The following is a 21550-nucleotide window of genomic DNA, read 5'->3' on the forward strand; positions in this document are numbered from 1 at the left end:
GCTGGCGGTTCAAACCCACCAGCCCCTCCTCGGAAGGAAGATGGGACAATCTACTTCCGTAGTGATACTGCCTCAGAAACTCAAGGAGGGGTCGCTATGAGTCGGGTCCCACTCGACGGCACATAACAACAAACAACATAAGACATATTATTAGATTTTTTTTCACTAAGGTATTTAATATTAGAGCACAAGTAAACATAAGTATGCAGAAGATGGCAGAGTATGAAAACGTTTTAATTTAGGGTTGTAGGATTGTATGGTGAGTTACATCAGTATAAGTTGAAGTGATAGGTGTGTGTTTTCCAGACTGCCCCACATCCCCAAAATACTGATGGTAACTCAGTTTGGAATATGGATGTAATATACTTAAGACTCAATCTGAGGCTTGTTCTTGGTCATATTTTGTCTCAGTTTTATATTTTAAGTACATTTTCAGGTTTATCTTCAAAACCTATCTCAACTTCCATACAAATTTGAGAAGTGGTCCCTTTATTGAGAGTAAGGATGTTATAGGTCAGGTACATAAGATTTCATGGTCATTACTAAAGCTTGATGGTATGATTTTCATTATAGGGAGTCTTTACAGTATGTAGCTAAGGAAAACATTTGAAGATATATATGTATCTTTCCATGTATATTGTTAGCAAAGTTGTCCTACTTTTCGTTTGTTTGTTTGTTTTTAATAAGCTGGTTGTCTATATCTGATGAAACATCATGGTGTAGTGCATTGGGTTTATGTTATAAGATCTGTGTTCTTGTTTTATTCTGCAGTTTATAAGGTAACCCTCAGTTTCCTCATTTATAAATAGGTGCTAATCCTGCCTTGGGAGCTCTGGTAGCGTAGTGCCTAAGGCACTTGACTGCTAACCCGAAGGCTGGTGGTTCAAACCCACCAGCCACTCCTCGGAAGGAAGATGGGGCAATCTACTTCCATAGTGATACTGCCTCAGAAACCCAAGGAGGGGTCGCTATGAGTCAGGTCTGACTGGATGGCACATAACAACAACCACAACAATCCTGCCTTAACTACTTCTTGACTTCTTGTGGGAATCATAGGAGATAACGCATTTGAAAAAGCTTTGAAAATTAAAAGAAGATATGTAAATATTGGCCTGTGATATTTGGTTTCTTATTGTTTTAGATATTTAAATTTGGCTTTTGTAGCCCATAATTTTAACCTTAAAAATAAAAATGTTGGAAACAATTCACATGTAATATCACAGCAACAAAAGTAGTTCTACCTTCTTTATTCTAAATATTTTTAAAAAGCAAAGTTTTATTTTTTTGGAAGAGTTTTGAAATTCATTAAAAACAGAATATCAAATAAAATATCTTGCTATGCAACCCAGGATGACACACACACATACTCTATGGTAATACATCCCTTACGGCAATGGACCACGGGGCACCAGAGGACCAATTTTCAGGTTGAAGAAATGCAGGACAAACAGGAATGCATAAATATGAGGGGCACAGGGGGAGGGTTACAGAGTAGGGAGGGGAGGAGACTGAGTTAGGGTTGGACATGGTCAATGGGGAGTGAAACTAAATGTACATGTAATACTGAATGTAAAACAAGCTTTTAAAATAATAAAAAAAATATCTTGAGTGTAGATGAATATCCCACTTTAATTCTGTTCATTGAGGTTCAGTTTTTTTATTTTGTTTATGAGTGCTACAAAAATATGGTTTGGTTTTGATTCTCATGAGGACCTAACCTCTCTGAATAATGCTTTAGCTTTCTTGACCATGTAATAGGTTATACTGAATAGGTCTGATGTACTGATCCATTACAAGAGAAGGGTGGGGGAAGACCAGAGGCTGAATCCTCTTAATTGCCATTTCTTTTCCAAGCATCCTAATTACCAGAGACACACAGAGCTTTTATAAACATTAAGAGTTTTACAACACATACGAAAAAGGAGGATTGGAACAGGGAGTTTTGTGACGAATGAAGGAAGATACTTTGAAAGTGCCTACTATGTGCTCAGTATTTTGCTTAGTACTTTATATTTGTCATATCTTTTATTTAAAAACTCAAAAGTTGGATCTGACTCGATGGCGATGAGTTTGGTTTTTTTTGGTTTTATTTAAAAAGCACTGAGATATGGGGAGGGGGAAACTTAGTAAATAAAGTTAAGTACACAACTGGTTGGTTCCACTGTCTTCTATTGGGATTTGTTGTTAGCTGCTGTCAAGTGAGCCCCTGACACATGGTGACTTCATACACAACTGACAAAATACCCCCAGTTCTGTGCCATTGCTATCATTGGTTGCAAATAGAACTATTGTGATTCATAGGATTTTCACTTGCTGATTTTTGGAAGTAGACCACAGGGCTTTCTTCCTAGTCTATCTTAGTCTGGAAATTCTGAAACATACCGACCATCACTGACAGATGGCTGGTGGTTATGCATGAGGTACATTGAGCCTGAGTCTCCTTCATGGAAGTAAGAATTCTTCCACTGAACCAGTGCCCTCTGTATTGTCAGTAATTTTTTTCATTTGCTGATTTAGTGTTTGAATATTGTGGTTTAGTCTTCTTTCTCTAGTTCTTCTAGACTCGGAATGGAATTTCTAGACACCTGGAGTCATCACAGTGTCTTATATACCCAGATTAGATCACTAATGTTTGTATATAACTTAGGACAGGGTTCCTTCCCTGTGAATCAGTTGTAAGTTGGTTCTGACGTAAGTTGAATATCCCCCCCTTTTTTTTCAGTATTGCCTTTTATTATTAGTATCTTTATAAATCTGATCTTCATTTGGCTTTTGGGGGTTGGGAACATTACATATAAACTCATAGATATATTTTAATACATACAGAAAAGTGTATACAAATCGTGAAAATTTACCCCGACAATAAAGAAGAATTGGACGATGTTGGCATTTTGTCAGTTGTAGTAATAACTCTACCTGTGGAAGGTTCTGTATCATCTGGGTTATGTCTGGGAAAGAGGATTGTGTTTCTAATTAGAAAATTAGTGAGAGTTGTCTGTATGGTTCTTTTTTTTTTTCCTTCATGTATTTCAGGGAACAGCTTAGTGCTTCCTGAATCTGCCTATTGACTTTAGCAAAGCAATCAGCATTTGGGTACATGTTTTCAAGCAACTGAAGCTCCTTATATATACTTTGTTGTTGTTGTTGTTGTTATGTGCCGTCAAGTCGGCCCCGACTCATAGCGACCCCTCCTTGGGTTTCCGAGGCAGTATCACTACGGAAGTAGGATGAAAACTAAATCTACATGGCCGTGTTTTCAATGTTGTTGTTATGTGCCGTCGAGTTGGCCCCGACTCATAGCGACCCCTCCTTGGGTTTCTGAGGCAGTATCACTACGGAAGTAGGATTGCCCAACCTTCCTTCCGAGGAGCGGCTGGGGAGTTTGAACCGCCAGCCTTCTGGTTAGCAGTCAAGTGTTTTAGCCACTATGCTACTATGAGTCGGGTCCGACTCGACGGCATATAACAACAACAACAACAAGTGTTTTCAATAGTAAATCAAAATTGAGCATCTGGGAGTGAACATCTGAAAATGATAACATCCAACATATTACACACTGCTACACTGCTCTGGTAGTGTAGTGCCTAAGGCACTTGACTGCTAACCAGAAGACTGGTGGTTCAAACCCACCAGCCACTCCTCGGAAGGAAGATGGGGCAATCTACTTCCGTAGTGATACTGCCTCAGAAACCCAAGGAGGGCTTGCTATGAGTCGGGTCGGACTTGATGGCACATAACAACACCAACAACACTGCATGTCATAGATATTACTAATGATAAGGAGTACAAAAAAAAAAAAGATGGTCCTAAGTATGGTTCATCATAACTTGAATTTCTCCTAAGTCAAGGACTACTTGGTATATCAAATTCCTGAATATTCAGTTAGGTTATTTATATATCTTTGTATTTTCCCTGTATTTTTATGTTTTTTCTTTGAAGATGGGTAACCCTAACTGCTATTGGGGCTAATGAGCTGCAAGTTTTAATTTATTACATTTTTCCTGATTTAAAATATGTCAGGTAGTGGTTAAGAGAGTGGCCTCTGGAGCCATTTGCCTAGGTGTTATTACCCGTGTGACCTTGGGCAACTTTATCTCTCTGGGTCCATGTTTTCTTATCTCTAAAGGGAGGATTATAACCTTGCTCATCTCATAGATTATTATGAAGGTTACATGAAAATATTCAAGTTATAAATTTGCTACTGTTTTCTTTAAAGCAGTTATGCTCAACTAGGGGTGATTTTCTCTCTTAGGTGGCATTTGGTATTGTCTGAAGATATTTTTGGTTTTCTCAGCTTGAGGAATGCTACTGGCATTTAGTGAGTAGAGACCAGGGGTGCTGGATAAACAACCTACAATGCACAGCTCCCCACAACAATGAATTATCTGGCCCAGAAAGTCAATAGTGCAAAGATTGATACACCCTGCTATACAAAAATCATTATTTGGTAATGATTACTTTAAGAAAGATTAAATAAATAAATCACAAAATCAACTTTTCATTATTGTGAACTATTTTATTTCCCAAAGAAAACCAGATTTGTTGGACCTTCTAGCAATGTAGTCTTCTAGAAGAGTTTAATGATCAATCTTTGGTGCTAACAAGGACTTTTAGATTCTTAAGAGTTTGCTTCTAATAGGGTTAACTCATAGGGTGAGCCTCTTTGAGGTCCAGTTGGCTTTATTACATGGGCATTGACTGTAATCTCAATATTGGTCAACTATCTCTGTGACAAATATGTGACACTAATCACTTGGGGAAACAGACGGGAAATCAAAGTGAATAAGAGTTAAGTGTACAGCTGCTAACTGAAATGTTGGTGATTTGAATCCATCGAGAGGAGCCTTGGAAGAAAGATTTGGCGATGAACTTCTGAAAGATCCCTGTCATTGAAAACCTCATGGAAACACATGGGATCTCCCTGAGTTAGAATTGGCTTGCAGGTGACTTGTTTATTTTTTTTAGTGATGCTGTTACTTGAGATAGAGAACCCAGAAGTAAAAGCGTATTGGAAAATAGAAGTTCTGTGTTGGATATGTTGATTGATTTGGTGTCTGCGAGACATAAATGTTGACATACCCAATGGATACTTGAAGTATGGAAGCAGAATTTGGGGGAAGGGTTAGGGATGTATTAGAAATTCCTACATTGAGATGATGATAGTTGATACTGTGGGAGAGAACATAATGTAGAATGAATAGAGATCTGAGGAAAAATACTAACAAAGAGTAGCATTTAGAGATACACTGGGGGAAAAAAAAAGCCCAGTGTACTGACACTGAAAGCAAAGAAGCATCGGCACCTGTCAAAATTCTACCTATTTGTGGAGATCCATCTTAGAAGGTTCAGGGAAGTCTTCCTGACAGTATCACCTATCTTCTTTTAATCATTCCCTTATATGTATTTCTATACTACTTTCTTCTTCCTATCATCTATATAGCATTCACTACCCATTGCTGTGTAGGAGCTCTGGTAGCATAGTGGCTCAGGCACTTGACTGCTAACCAGAAGGCTGGCGGTTCAAACCCACCAGCCACTCCTTGGAAGGAAGATGGGGCAATCTACTTCCGTAGTGATACTGCCTAGGAAACCCAAGGAGGGGTCGCTATGAGTCGGGGCCGACTCGACGGCACATAACAACAACAACAACAACAACCCATTGCTGTTGAGTTATTCTGATGCATAGTGATTCTGTAGAACAGAATGGAATTCCCCCATAGGGTTTCCAGGGGTATAAATCTTTGCAGAAGCAGATTGCCTCATCTTTCTTCTGCTGAGTGAGTGGGTTCAAGCCACAGACCTTTTGGTTAGCAGCTGAGTGTTTAACCACTGTGCCATCAGTATTTCTTTGCATTTGCCACACTGACATTTTGGTTTGTTATGTATGTATCTACTTTTTAATAAAAATTTTATGTTCCTTGAAGGCATGTATCAGGTCTTATGCATCAGTTTTCTTGCTTGTATTTGGCATAATGCTTAATAACAATTTGTTTAATTGAATTGAAATAAGTGATGGTCAGTTTCAGAGCATTTAAGGAGGTAGAGGAAGATAAGTGAGAGGAGGTTTAGATTTATTATCACCAGCTTTAGGGAAAACATTATCTCTAAATGGTGGGGAATGAGTGGAGAGTGTTCTGTAGTTTTCCTTCTGTCATGTTAGTCTTGCGCTTTCTCATCCCTTACTTAGTCCCTAATTTTGTTTCTCTTAAATTTTGTTCTTTCCATGTACTGTGTCTTCATGATGGAAAAGTATTGTTTTTCCGTGATTTGTAAGAATGTTATTCTTCTTCCAAATTTGCCTCATAGCCCTTCTCCATGGACCTTCTGCCCACCCACTCTTTGCCAAACTTCTGTGGCACTTTGTATCACCTTACTAACTCTTAATCTTTCTTCAATATCTGCACCTATATCTTGAATCTATCAATGATTTATGCTCTTTTGTAATTCCTATTATATTACTAGCGTGCTCAATAAATGCTTAGATTTCATATCTTGATTTCTAAATATAATTGTTAAATTATAGCAGCGATTTAAAAAATTTTAATCTAGAAACCATTCTTTAAATTCAGTTCATAAGAAACCCAAATATTTTCAAAAATTTGTTTTTCAGATCTTTTTTTCATGAGCTCCAGGAGATCAGAAATCATTAACTTTAATTCACTCTTTTCATTCTCAGCATGGTTTTTGTCATACTGTAGGCATGTTTGAATAACTGAATAAATTTCTCTGGTTTCTCTTACCAATATTCTCTAGTATTTAGGCTGATTATAAAATCTGTAGTGTAGTTTTTTAAACAGCATCTGATTTTTATTTGAATTGCAATTTATTTTTTCTATTTAAGTATATTTTTCACATTTTCAGTTTAAAACTGTTTTTAAATCATCACAAACATTTTATCTCATTATCCATGTGGTGATTTCTTGGTGTATATTTTACCCATTACACTATCAGGGAATTAAAATGTCTTCATTTCTGTTCTGAAAAATGCATTTTTATAGACGAGCTAGTCAAATACCAGAGTATTTATATTAATATTTAAATACATTGTATCATTCAGTAGCTTTCATGTAGGAGCTAATTTATATGGGAAAAGTTGGTTGGATTAAACAAAATAGCCTTTCTCTTTCCAGATTGCAGCAATTCTCCGGAAACGAAAATTAGACTATTATTTACACAAACTGCTTCCTGAGATCCTACAATCTGCTTCATTTCTGACTGCTAATGGGGCCTTGTATATGGCTTTCTTTTGCATTTTAAGGTTGGTACTTATAATCACCATTGTAGGTTGATACAAATTTCTTTGTTAAAACTGAAACAAACAGATGTTTACATAAATATTGTGCAGATCACTACCTCTATTTTTTTTTCCCTCTGTGAAATGACATTTATATTAAAGAAAGTTTACAAAATCATGGCCTAGTCTCTTGACCCAAAAGTGCAGTGCAGGATAAGCTGTTGTTACTGTTTGGTGATCTTAGTGACCCTGTGTACAGCAGAATGAAACACTGCCCTGTCCTGCGCCACCTCCAGTGATTACCGCCACCTCCAGTGATTACCGTGCTTGAGCCCGTTGTTGGAGCCTCTGTGTCAGCCCATCTCATTTAGGGATTAGAGAGCAGATTAGATAGCAGGTCTGTTTCAGTGTATCACACATTTTCTGAGGCCTGCTATAATTAGCAAGTTCTTATTTCTCCACTTTTCAATCTCATAGATAGTAACATTAAAGCAGCTGACCACTCTATATGCAGTTAACATACTACAAGAGGAGTATAAAATGCACTTTAATATATAAAACATAACTCCTTGTATATCCTGTTGTTGAAACTTTTGGTCCTTACATTACGTGTGCCATATACTTCATGCAATTTGTAATAGAGATGCAATTAGAGTTTACTTTTTGAGTGCTGTAATGTAATTAACATGCTTATTAGACGGCACATAACAACAACAACATTAGATATTTCCTCTCTTTTTATCTTTTCTCTACTGATTGTTGAAAACCCAAACTATTTTTTTTAATCTGTCAAGTTAAAATATTAACTTTATCTTATTAAATGTTACATAGCAGCAGTTCAGTTATTTAAAATATAGTAAGCTGATGGAAGCAAATGAGTTAAGTAATGTATAGATCATAGTAAAGTGATTATAGTTATTGTTTCATAAGTTTATGATCCTCCCTTTCATCTTCATATTAGTGTTACTTTATTAGTGTTGTCCAGTTTTATATTTTAACTGCCATTAAAAATAGAATTTTCACGTATCTTTCATAATTTTCTGCAGAGGATTAATATTTATAAAATTTTAGATTATGCAGAAAATAATTGATAAGGTTTTTTTATGTTACTGAGAAAATAATGCCTCTAAATTGACTTGAAAACCTGTGTAACAAAGTTTACCATGTGGTCTCTGGAAAGTTTCTAAAACTTGTTAAAATTCTAAAAGTAAAATTATAACAACTAGGTTTTAAAAGAATTATAATAGTAACTAGCTATTATAGAATATTTTATTATGTTCTATGGACCTGTTTGGTTAAGATGTAGAAGCATAAAATATATATAATTTAGGTAGCATTATGTTCCTCCAGTAATTGATTGAGTCCATTTTTCCCTTAATTTTTACATTTAAAAACATGTTAAAGTTCATTGTAGATTTTATATCAGTCTTTGCAGGCCAAAGGTTTTTGATATTTACTTTAGAAATATCCAAATTATGTTTCCTCAATAACTTATCTAATAGTTGAGCTTCAATTTAAAATTTTTATCTGTGACTCTTGATGTGTATTGGTGCATGTGTGACACACACAGAAACATACACCCTTCCTGTATTTTTACACAAATAACATGTGCATTGTACAGTTTTTTTGCAAACTGTGCAAATCCCTTGCATGCTAGTTTTCCATGCATGCTGTGATAGGGGAAAATAAACCCCAGATTCAGACAGGCTCAATGGAGACACCTTTATTAAGTCTTGCGCAGGTGAAAGACAAAACAAAGGCAGTCATCCCGGATGAGGGAAACCATCAGCATGAGAAAGCTGAATAGAGTCCTCTGAGTCATGGCCGTGTGGCTAACTAGATATGATTTTAAATCATCACAAAATCATGATTGATGGTAGGTAGATTTGCCACTGTTGGAGGTGGGACAATAGAAACAGGGAAAAGACCATGATTGGGATTTGAAGATAGGAAAGGGTTACAGGATTGGTTCTGGGCCTTGACTACCTGGCTAGATGGTAGTCCAGATAATCCATGACTCATGACCATTGCAGCCTGAGTCTTAGCCACAAGGTGGCTATCGAACAATATCAACACCTCAACCTTAATTTAAATAGGAAAGGATTCTCTTGGGCAGGTTCCCACATTCCTTTATATGTGGGCATAATCTACTTTCATCCATACTCTTCCTGAAGGCAAACTGCCCCTCAGTAGGTTTGTCTTAGAACTTGTCTGTGCATAGCCATAATGCTGGTTTAATGGTCAGAAAGAGTAAATGGCATCTGAAATTTATGTCAGGCCTCAAACTGGAGTTAGGGCTCCCACTGTGGACCGCAGTCTTCACAACCCCAAATGCTTTAGAATTTCAGCCCTGGTATAGCACTATGCACGTGATATATGTGGGTACATTAGGTGTGTGGGCGTATTTTATGTGAAAAATACAATCTTTACCTATAAAGCTTTATTCAGCAATTGACCAACTTTGTTTAGCTAATTTCTTACAATATTTACATGTGAGCTCTGGTGGCGTAGTGGCTAAGGCATTTGACTGCTAACCAAAAGGCTGGTGGTTCAAACCCACCAGCCACTCCTCAGAAGAGAGACTAGGCAATCTACTTCCATGGAGATACCACTTCAGAAATCCAAGGAGGGGTCACTGTGAGTCGGATCTGACTCGATGGCAGTGAAGTTTGGGGAGCTCTGGTGGCATAGTGTCTAAGGCACCTGACTGCTAACCAGAAGGCTGGCAGTTCAAACGCACCAGCCACTCCTCAGAAGGAAGATTAGGCAATCTACTTCCATAGAGATATCGCCGTGGAAGCCCAAGGAGGGGTCACTGTGAGGGAATCGACTAGATGGCAGTAAGAAGTAAATAGTAGTAGTAGTAGTTCTCCTTTTCTTAGGAACATATTGTCTTTGAAAGGAAGAAAAAAATCTTCCTAACATCTCCAATTTACTTTTTGAAAATTCATGCCGCTAAAACAATATAAAACAAAAAAATCAAGCAGCTAATGGCCATTTATAATGTGTGAGGCACTCTGCAGGCTCCTACCTTTAGGGAACATACTCTAGTAAATGAAAATACGTATAACTAAAAAATATAAAATACTTTAAAGTAAGTGCTATGAGAAAAAGTTACCCAGTATAGAAACGAAGAGGAAACATATGTTGAATGTCTGTCATGTGTTAAAAATCAGTGATAATAGTAATAACAATTGTAATAGCAGACTACATATTCTGAGTGCTTACTATATGTCATGCATGGTGCTAGGAAATAACTCATATAGTCCTCATAACAGCTGTATGAAATAGTATATTACTGTTTCCAGTTGATAGATAAGGAAACTAAGAACACAGAGGGTTTGTACAGTGAGCAGTGGTGGATCTAGGCAATTTCTAAATGTATATGACTGACTTAATTTCTGGAAGGAGAGATACTAGTTAGTTTGCTGTTGTAGTAGCCTGCAAAAGGGGCAGGGAGGCCGTATCTTTTGACCTCCTCTAACCCTGCAAGAGAAGGACAGAATCACTATTGACAGCCCAAGGCCTATGCCTGTGAGGCCAGACATGCTGCCTCCCTCCAACCCTTTTACTAACTTTGTCACCAACCGTTCCTGCTCTGCTGGGTTCAGTAATTCGCTGCAGTGGCCACACAGAACTCACAGATTATGGGGTTTATTAGGGAAGCAACAGGCTACAATTCAAGTTCAGGAACATGCTCAGTCTTGCACAGCCAGCTGTCTCACTCAGTAGCCAGCAGTCTCTCTCAGTAGCACTTGTCTCTAGCATCTGTCTCTCTACAGCAAGTGTCTCTAGCGTCTTTCTCTCTCAGCAAGTGCATCTCTCAGTCTCTCAGCCGGCAGTGAGAGATTCCTTCTGCCTCTAGGAGGGCTCCTTTTGAGCCCGGTAGAGTGGCCAAACTCAACCAATCCCAACATCAGAATTCTACGCACTTGAGAGAGAGTGAGCTTCCCAGAAGATTGCTTCCTGCTGCTCCAATAGAAATACATCAGGTGGATAACTTTAACAATCAGTTACTTATGGCAATGGAGGTGTTACAAAAACTATGACTAGAAAAACCATATCATATAATTCCTGCAACGCATAACCTGAATGGGAAATGCTGAGGGACTTAACTGAGGCAGAGGCAGTAGAGTAGAGAGAAATTTGAGAATAAATTCCATATGGAATAACTAAAGGAAATGTTTTGATATATAGGGTAAGAGAGAAGGAGAAGTTGAGAATGATTCTAAGTGTCAAACATTGGTGAATAGGTAATTGTTGATGCCATTAACCCAGGAAAATAGAGGAGGAATAACAAGTTTATGGGGATGGGGGACAAAAATAATGAGTTCAGTTTTGGGTGTGTTCTATTTAAGGTGTTGTGGGACCTTTAGGTAGAAGGTGGACTGAGAAGGGGCACTTCCCTTCATAAAAACTGAAGTGACCAACTAGGATTTTCATGTAATACTCCAAATTTGAATTTCAGGAAGATACTTGGAAAATTCTACTCATGGAGTCCTGGTTTTGGTGCCGCTTTGCCAGCATCTTATGTGGCCATTCTAATTGAAAGGAAAAGCAGGTAAAATTTTATATGTCTACATATTTCGTAGAACTAGTTTACTGTCTTCTACTCCAAGTAGAAATTACTTTTTGGTTTTTATTATAGGTTGGGGTGAGAAATATTTGCAGATACATATTTCAATCTTCTAAATGTTTGATTGAAAATTTAATTTTACACTGATGTTATTTTTATTTATTAAGCCTATAGAAAATATAAATATTGACATTGTAGAGCAGTAATACCCATTAGTATCTGTTTATTAAAAATTTGTAAACTTCTCTGATGTGCCTAACTAAAACATAGTTTACTAAAATTCTAAATAAGGCTTGTCCCCATAATCATAATACCATTATCACACTTTAGAAAATTAACAGTTGTTTTTTGTTATCATCTTAATCTGTACTTTGCTTCAAGCTCGTAGAGTGATTAATTGATCTTTTTAATTCATATTTACTTTTAAAGAATCTTCTCATTAAAATTTCTTTTGATTGTACTCTACATGAAAATGTTCTTTGTGAATTTATAAGATGTCAGGTAAATAGTTGAAGTTCAAGCTTTTGTGTAAAAGAAAATTTTCATCCCATGAATAATCATTTTTATTGCTAAGAACTACTTGATTCCATTTTTAACCCAGAGAATTGAGATAGAGTCATGTATTAAAAAATTTTCAGTTTATTATAATCATTTATCCCCTGTTAAGAGTGTGAATAGATCTTATCAGGTAACCAAATACTTAATTCACCTGAAGCCAATCTTAATTCACTGTTACAAATGTAATGTATGGAAACTTTTGTGGTTCTTTGATTATATCACGATACTTTTGGATTATTGGAATTACAAAATTCAAAGGAGTGATGCATGTTGTAACCCCAGCATCATCAAATCAGTAGGTTATTCCACCTGAGGAGAACTATATAGTAATAGTACAAGGAGCTGTGCTGTCTGGCTTAGGATCCTGGCTTTGCTACTTACTGTGTGACCTCTGTGGCTTTATTCCTTACCAGAAAAATGGAAATACTGATAATACCTACTCAGATGGTCGTTAGAAGAATTAAATGAGCACATATATATATATATATATATATATATATATATATATATGTAAATGCTTGGAACAGTGTCTAGCACATTTAAGTGTTACGTATTACCATTGTGGTATTTTGTCCCTAAGTAATGGCAGAGTTACTCTGTTGATTTTAACTTTTCCTGATCATTTTCAAAACATGAATATTATATTACTCACACTGAAACTTTAAATATATTTTTAAATTAAGTGTGCTATTCCATTGTTTTTAATACTTGGCAATAAGATACCATTTTTGAAGTTACCTGCTTTATTTTCAGCAGAGAATATCATCTACTGTCAACATTTGTTGACATTTTGCCATTTTTACTTGTATGTGTATGCATGTATGGTTGTATATGTGTGTATATGTTTCTCTGTGTGTGTTCTATGTGGAAATAAGTTGTAGGTCTTATGGCACTTTACCCTAAATACTTCAGCATGCATGGACTAAAATAAGGGTAATTTCCTATATAGCTTTTCACCATTATCACAATGATTCTCTAATATCATACAATCTATATTGTCCTAAGAGAGCTTTCATACCTGTTTTCTAAAAGTAGAATCTAGCCAAAGTTCATGTGTGTTGTTGTATTTCCATATTCTCTTTTAATCTAAGACAGTCTCCCAATATTTTCTGCATGGCATTGATATGTTAAAGAGACCAGCCCAGTTGTCTTGTATGCAGCACATTTCTTATTTTGTGTGAATTGCTTCCTCATGCAGTTGTTTAATTCATTCATTTATCTTGTGTATCTCCTGTACACTTGAAGTGAGATCTAAAGGCTTGATCAGATTCGTATTAAATATTCTTGATAAGAATATACAGACATGTGTTGCTTAAAGTCCATGACGTGTTCTGTGAAATAGGGTATTATGTGATTTGGACATCCCTGGATTATAGACAGTCCCCAGATTGAATGAGTTCTATTCCTAAATCTGTCTTTAAGTTGAATTTGTATGTAAGTTGGAACATTTAGGTATAGTTTGTATCTAACATCAGTTAGTCAAATGCTTGTCTTTGTATATGACTCCAGACTCACTGCCTCAAGTCGATTCTGACTCATAGAGATCCCCTTTGGGTTTCCGAGGTGGTAAATCTTTATGGAAGTAGATTGCCCAGTCTTCCTTTCACGGAGCGGCTGGTGGGTTTGAACTGCCAGCCTTCTGGTTAGCAGTCAAATGCCTTAGCGACTATGCCACTAGGGCTCCTTTTCCTAGTATATGTTGTTGTTATGTGCCGTCAAGTCGGACCTGACTCATAGCAACCCCTCCTTGAGTTTCTGAGGCAGTATCACTACGGAAGTAGATTGCCCCATCTTCTTTCTGAGGAGTGGCTGGTGAGTTTGAACTGCCACCCTTCTGGTTAGCAGTCAAGTGCTTTAGGCACTACACCACCAGAGCTCCTTTTCTAGTATATAGTGTACCTTTTGTTGTTGTTGTAATGTGCCGTCAAGTCGGACCCTCCTTGGGTTTCTGAGGCAGTATCACTACGGAAGTAGATTGCCCCATCTCCTTACCTTTAAATGTATTTAAAAAACACTAAAACATCTTCAACATAATAATTCAGTAATAATAATGTTTTGATACACATAACAACATAGCATTTCCTATTACAAACCATTGTATATACTTTGAATTTATAGTACAATAAGCTTTTACAGGGGTTGGGACCACAGATGTATATGTGGTTAGACATTGAGCATTATGTGGCATGTGACTCTACTACTTAATAGATGATACTGAAGCTATCAGGAGGTCTGTAGGTTAATGGTTCCAAGTTTGAATGCTTGATTAATGTAATAGTAACCAGATCTTTTTAATAAATCTATTACTTGTGGTAAATTAGATCAATGGAATTTCCTGTATTTACAAACCTTGCTTTGCTAGAATAAATCTCACTACATCATGACATTATTTTTTTTAGTGTCTTACTGGATTTTGGTATTGATGTTTTATTTAGGGTTTCTGCATAAATATTTGTGAGCCTCATGAGTTGCTTTTTTTGTGTGTATGTATTTATTAGGTTTGGGTGTGAGTGTCATAGTCATATTTACTTCATAACATAAATTGGGAGTTTTCTTCTTGCTTCGGAATAGTTTAAGTAGCAGTGAGTTAATTTGCTGGCCTTTTAATGTTTGATTAGTTCCTCTATGAAACTTCCTGGGCCTGTTGACTTTTTTAGGTGCTAACTCTTAGAAAAAGTTATCAGTAATATCCTTTATGGACTTTGGTCTGTGAAAACTTTCTGTAAAGTCCCCTTTAGAGGTTTTTACCATAGGATCTGCTTTCCTTTCTTCTTTTCTGCTCCAGCACCACAAATTAAATAGGTTGTTCTTTCTCCATGGATTTATGAAGTATGTGTTATTTAGCTTTCGATTTTTTTTGGTTTCTAGGTCTCAATTTTACGTTCTTAATTAAAAAAAACATCAAGTTTTTCTTGGAAGACCAACATTAGTTCAAAACAGTAACACCAAAGTAAAATTATGTTATTGGTATGAAAAGCAATGATTAATTCAGGGACAAAGAGAAGTTTCCTGGAAGTGAGGTGATAGCATAGATTTTGTTTGCTGGTTTATTTCTTATTTCATTTTCACTTTTGATAGGTGAACTATTTAAAAAAAATTTTTTTAAAGCTTTCTGTTTTTATTTTCTTTAAGTTCGCTTTTACATTAATATTTTATTCTTAGATGTTAGTTGTTCACAGAAAATGTGAGTTATAGATTATGACCTGTTAGAAATAGTAACTGACATATTTTTAAAGACTTAATTAAAAAAAAGGGTTAAGTCTAGCTTGTTTAGCTTCTTTATTAGTGATAATACATGATTACTAAAGAAAAGTGATCCTTCCTTTGATTGCTATATAGATGAACACCTTGTAATATTAGTTCTGTTGTTTATTACATAATACTGTGAAATAGCTTTTTGGCTCTTTCTGTTGAGGGTTGTGTGTTGTATAAGAGCAACTACAAATATTAGTTGTAGTTTAATTAATTGCTTTGCTTTGGTTTTTTAATTTTGTTCAGAAACTAGTGACTTTTTTTAAATACAGGTTTTGTATTTTTTTTTTTAACTAACCTTTAAAATAGAAAAGCACATCATTTTGTGTTATCTCCATACACTATATATATGTGTCTTATTTTAAGCATGTCTGATCTGTGTTTATCTGGAATTGTGCAGAAGTTAACTTAATGGTCTGATTTTTTTTGAAAAGAGTTCTTTACTTACCACAAAATTGTATTTCTATTTCATTAAATATCAAGATCTCCTTGTAGATTATAAGTAGTTTACAAAGATTGAGGTTTCGTATATTTTAAAATTATTATGTCTACTGCCAAAAATGAAACATATTAGTATTGTCATTTTAAGAAAATTTAAGAAAAAAAACCCAAACTCACTGCCATCAAGTTGATTCTGACTCATAGCGACTCCCTTGGGTTTCTGAGGTGGTAAATCTTTACAGAAATAGATTGCCCAGTCTTTCTTCTGCAGAGTGGCTGGTGGGTTTGAACTGCCAGCCTTCTGGTTGGCAGTCACATGCCTTAGACACTATGTCTCCAGAGCTCCTTTAATGTAAGGAAAACCAAAAAAACCTAAGGCATTGCCATTGAGTCGAATCCAACTCATAGCGACTCCTTGGGTTTCCGAGGTGATATCACTATGGAAATAGATTGCCCAACCTGGCTTCTGAGGAGTGGCTGGTGGATTTGAACCACCAGCCTTCTTGTTAGCAGTCAAATGAGTTAAGTACTATGCCACCACAGCTTCTATCATAAGGAGAGGGAATTTATAATTATGCCTTTAATTCACACACACAAAAATCAATGCTAGCTGGTGGAAATAGCCAGTAGACAGCTGAAAATCTGAGTTTTGATTTAAGGGAAGATTGGTAACTAGAAATATGAAATTGGAAGTTTATTTCATAAAAGTGATCACTGTAGCTTTGTGAGTGGATTAGAGTGAGAAAGTGCAGAGTTAAGTGGTCTAAGGTTGGAAACTGTAAAATAGGAACATTTTTTCTACAAATATCTATAAATAAATTAGAAAGAGAGTAGAGGAAACCGATTGTAGAAAATAAGCAATTTTCTTCAAATTAACATATAGGAGTAGTGAGATTTTTAAATCTCTAAAACTTTATTTGGTAGTGAAATATTTACTCTGGTATTATAAATTTTGTGCTCAGTTGTGTATCAATTTTCCAAAGACATTTAAGTAAAAAATGCTCTTTCTCTATGTGTGTATGGATACAGATACATAGGTGATTTTCTTTCTGTGTCCATAAGTACATCTTCATCTCTATTGGCTGACTTTCTTTCTTCCCTCCTTTTTTTTCTCTTTCCAATCCATCTATCCATCCCTTTTGAGAATTAAGCATGCTCTGCCAGCTAGCTCCTGACACTTAGTAAATGGGCATCTTACTTAAATCTTAATCTTACCACTCAGGGGGGTTCTGAGAAAGCTTTGAAGTTGTTTCCAGGGTTGCTTAAAATATTTGTGCCGCAAAGAACTGTGATCACAGTAACTCAGCAGGAAGCATTGGTAACATCTAGTTTATCCCTAGGAGGACTGTTAAGAACTAGTCTTCTCTTTCTTTTTCTAGGAAGTGCTTTGTTTGTGGTTCAGAAAGAAGTTGTTCTGATGGATTTTTGTAGAATTGCTATGGAATTTGCTTTGATACTTCGTTTTAGGTTAGATAAGTTAAAAGGTGTGTAATGTATCAAACATGAATGTGGATTAACATATCAAAATTGCATATTTATTCTAACCATATTCATGGGTTGATTTGTTAATAAATTGCACTGTAATTATTATGAAATCCTTGAGTATATAGGACAAAAATGAATGAACTATACATTATGTAAACAAAAATTTGATCTAGTTACTTTGTATCTTCAAGTTTTAATGGTTTGCTCATGGGAAGAAAATCAAATTACCTTGCAGTCTTCTGAAAAAGTTTACGATTATTGTGTACTATATATAATAGAATACTGTCATGGACTGTATAACTTACGGAAGTATTTTACTTGTCTAAAACATTCTGACAGATGAAAATTATTTACATCTTGAGAGACTTTCTGAGGTGATTAAATAGCATCTCTTAGTAAACCTGTTAGAATGTTTAGGAATTCTCACTTTGTTTTATGTGTATATTTTATATTTATGTGTAGAATAGATACATATTTAAATTCACCATAGTCACCCCTTTCCTACTATATCTCTAGTGACTCGAGCTGTGGACTGTACATGCAGCATCATTCAAAAGCTAAGATATGAAGAAGGTTAGGTAAATAATATATTCACTAAAATTTCCAGGAAAAAACAAAACATTTTTGTTCAACTAATTAGACATGATAATGTTGTTAGAAGTTAATTGTACTTGGAATTTCACCAGAATGTGATAATACTTTTTAATCTACTATAATGTTATCGGAAATTTGATTTTGTAATGTTTAACCATGGGAAGAATGATACTCTGAAGAAGCAGTTCTTAGAGCGACGGTTCTTAACATTTTTTAAAGTACTGTTCTTTGGTGTACTCACCTACTTATATTTCTCTTGCAAGTTTAAGAAATTCACCTCCTGCCTTCCCTCCGCATGCCTACCTCCCCCCAAAAAGCAATCCATGGTTTAAAGAAATACCCGACTCACTTTGAAATGCTTTGTTTTCAGAGCTTCAACAGCCTTCTAATCTGGTAATTCAGAATGGAAGTATTTGTCTATCAGAATTTCCTATGAAGTTTAAACAGTTGTTTAGTGTCCTTCTTGCCCCAGTGCTTCCCCTTTAGGCCCTTGTAATCCGCTGTTCTAATTGGCACCTCCCCTCTCCTCATCACTGTTGTGGCAGTGTTTTAATATGTAACTTGGTTTCCAGAGAAGATTTACTTACTAAGAAGGAGGATTGACATGTGGGTCTTCAATCTTAGATATGGTTAAATGTTAAATGATGAAATGGCATTTCCTTAACATATCACTTTCTTGTGATACTGAACATCACTGGAGAAATAAAGTAAATCACTCTTCTGATATTGAATAACTGTAGAATTGACAGTGAAATTGGATGAAGATGTTGCATCAGGAAAAAGCCTATCAAAGAGTCTGGCCCTGTATTCTAAAATTTGTCCTTCACAGATACTACTCCTTCTTTCTTGAGGGTATTAGCTTTGGGTTGGAATTTATATAACACTAGGAAGGATGTGATCTTTCTGATCTTTTCTGAGGGAGGATAAATTGAATCTTGAGACCAGAACAGGGCATAATCTAATAATAATAATACATCTTCTGCCATTTCAGACTAGTAAGAGCATGTCAGGGCTTCCTCAAAGCACAGAAGCCAATTAAGACGTCATATTAAAAGTGAGTGAATTGTGGGATTTAAAGGTACCTTACTAGTGTGAACATTTTCTGTTGTGGAAGCAGTACAGGGCATTGGAAAGAACAGGAAACTGAAGTCAAATGAACCACGGTGTCTTTTTGTTACTTCTGCATTTTTAAGAAAAACATTTAGCTTTATGATTGTTGGTTATCATACAGAGTGAAGGGATAAAGTATCTGCCTTACACTTCCTAGGACTGTTAGTAGGGTAAAATGTGATTTAAAAATAATTGATTATGCCTTGCAAATTGTTACATTTTAGGCAAATGTGAGGTAATGTGATCACTTCTCTGCTTGCTAGGAAATTGGAATCATTAATTGGCCCTCTTTCCTAGCAGTTCTTTTTGGTGATTGATTATATGTCTATAAGTTACTTCATTTTGTAAGGCTGGCATCCTTATCAACACTTTGATGGTTAGGCTTTTTACGTATCTAGTTATTCAACAACCATTTATTACTACCTCTTAGATGATAGGTCCTATACAGGTTTGTGAGAATGTAAAGATAAACAAAATAATCTCTGCCCTGTAGTTAAATATAAACAGTTATATTATCAGATAAATGGAGGCCAGTGATGAAACTAGAACTGTTTTCTGCTGAATTTTAGACACAGAGTTAGGTTAGTGGAACAAATGTTTTTAAAAATATCATTATACGTTATATTTCATAAGGAAATGTATTGTTAGGCACTACTGCTGAAGGTACAGAAATATTTTTGTTATGTAATTTGTAATTAAGACTGTTCTTCATATAAAACCAGCTTTTGGTAAATTATTATCACTTGAGACACATTTAAATTTCCTTCTGTGTATGTGTGATTTTTTTTTTTTAATTGTGATTTGGCTGAATATTTACAAAGCAAATTCACTTTCCATACAGCAGTTCACATACACTTTGTCTCATGACACTGACTACAATTTACCCAATGCAACAGCTCCCCTCCTACTTCCTCCCGATAGTTACCTCTTCCCTGTGTCCATCTCTTCATGTACTCCTGCCCCTTGAGCTGTCTCCCTGTGCATAAACAGCCCTTCTTTCTCCTATGATTGTTCTCTCCAAGGAGTGTATCTACCTAATGTAAATGTTCAACTCATATGCCTGTCTTTTGTTTGAATGGAAGCCACAGGTGTAGGTTCAATTCCAGACCTGAAGGGCAGCTAGGGGCCATAGTTTCAGTGGTTCCACCAAGCTCTATCAGACCAGCAAACCTGGTCCCCCCCCACCGCCTTTTTTTTTTCCCAAATGATTTTGAGTTTTGTTCCACATTGTTCTGCCTCTCTATCCAGGATCTCCTACATACATTCCCCTCTGAGTGATTGACAGTGGTACCCAGGCACCATCTAGCTCTTCTGGTCTCATAGTCATATAGGCTGAGGATCGCATGGTGTACCAGTTGCTAGGACTAATTGTTTCCATGAATCTTTGGTTTTCTTCTTTATTCTTTGCTCTGGACGAGGAGAGACCCATCGTTGCATCTAGGTGGCTGGTTGCAAGCTTTTAAAATCTCAGTTGCTACTCGCCAAAGTAGGAGGTGGAACAATTTTTTTTTTTTTTTTAAATTGTGATTTGGGTGAAAATTTACAGAGCAAATTCACTTTCATACAAAGGGAACATACACTTTGTCTCATGACATTGACTACAATTTACCACAATGGAACAGCTCCCCTCCGACTTCCTCCCAATAGTTACCTCTTCCCTGTGTCCATCCTTCCATGTACTTCTGCCCCGAGCTTTCTCCCTGTGCATAAGCAGCCCTTCTTTCTCCCATGATTGTTCTCTCCATGGAATGTATCTATCTCAGTAAATGTTCAACTCGTATGCCTGCCTTTTGTTTGGCTGGAAGCCACAGGTGTGGGTTCAATTCCAGATCTGAAGAGCAGCTAGGGGCTATAGTCTCAGTGGTTGCACCAGGCTCTATCAGACCAGAAAACCTGGTCCCCCTCTTTATTTTTTCTACAAATGATTTTGAGTTATGTTCCACATTATTCTCCCTCTCTATCCAGGATCTCCTACATAGATCCTCCATCAAGTGGTTGATAGTGGATGACAGTGGTAGCCGGGCACCATCTAGTTCTTCTGGTCTCATAGTTGTATAGGCTGCAGATCGCATGGTATAGCAGTCACTAGGACTGATTTTTTCCATGAATTTTTGGTTTTCTTCATTCATCTTTGCTTTGGACGAGGAGAGACCCATCGTTGCATCTAGATGGCTGCTTGCAAGCTTTTAAGATCCCAGTTGCTACTTGCCAAAGTAGGAGGTGGAACAATGTTTTGTGTAGTATGTTATGTAGTATGGTATGTCAATTGAGCTTGTGAGGATGGTCCTGAGCCCACAGGT

The 21550-nt window shown here is 36.3% G+C and overlaps 1 protein-coding gene across 1 annotated transcript in view; it reads left to right on the top strand.

The window, feature by feature from the left end:
• The window catches only part of TMEM135 (transmembrane protein 135), a 321242-nt gene that overhangs the window by 26089 nt on the left and 273603 nt on the right, over positions 1-21550 (top strand). The window contains exons 2-3 of the mRNA XM_007946278.2: positions 7131-7258; positions 11703-11795. Coding sequence (XP_007944469.1) covers positions 7131-7258; positions 11703-11795 — 221 coding nt within the window. The remainder of the gene's footprint in view (positions 1-7130; positions 7259-11702; positions 11796-21550) is intronic.

Source organism: Orycteropus afer, unplaced genomic scaffold, assembly GCF_000298275.1.
Source record: "Orycteropus afer afer isolate SDZICR_OR568_19922 unplaced genomic scaffold, OryAfe1.0 scaffold00154, whole genome shotgun sequence".
Classification (NCBI taxonomy): Eukaryota; Metazoa; Chordata; class Mammalia; order Tubulidentata; family Orycteropodidae; genus Orycteropus; species Orycteropus afer.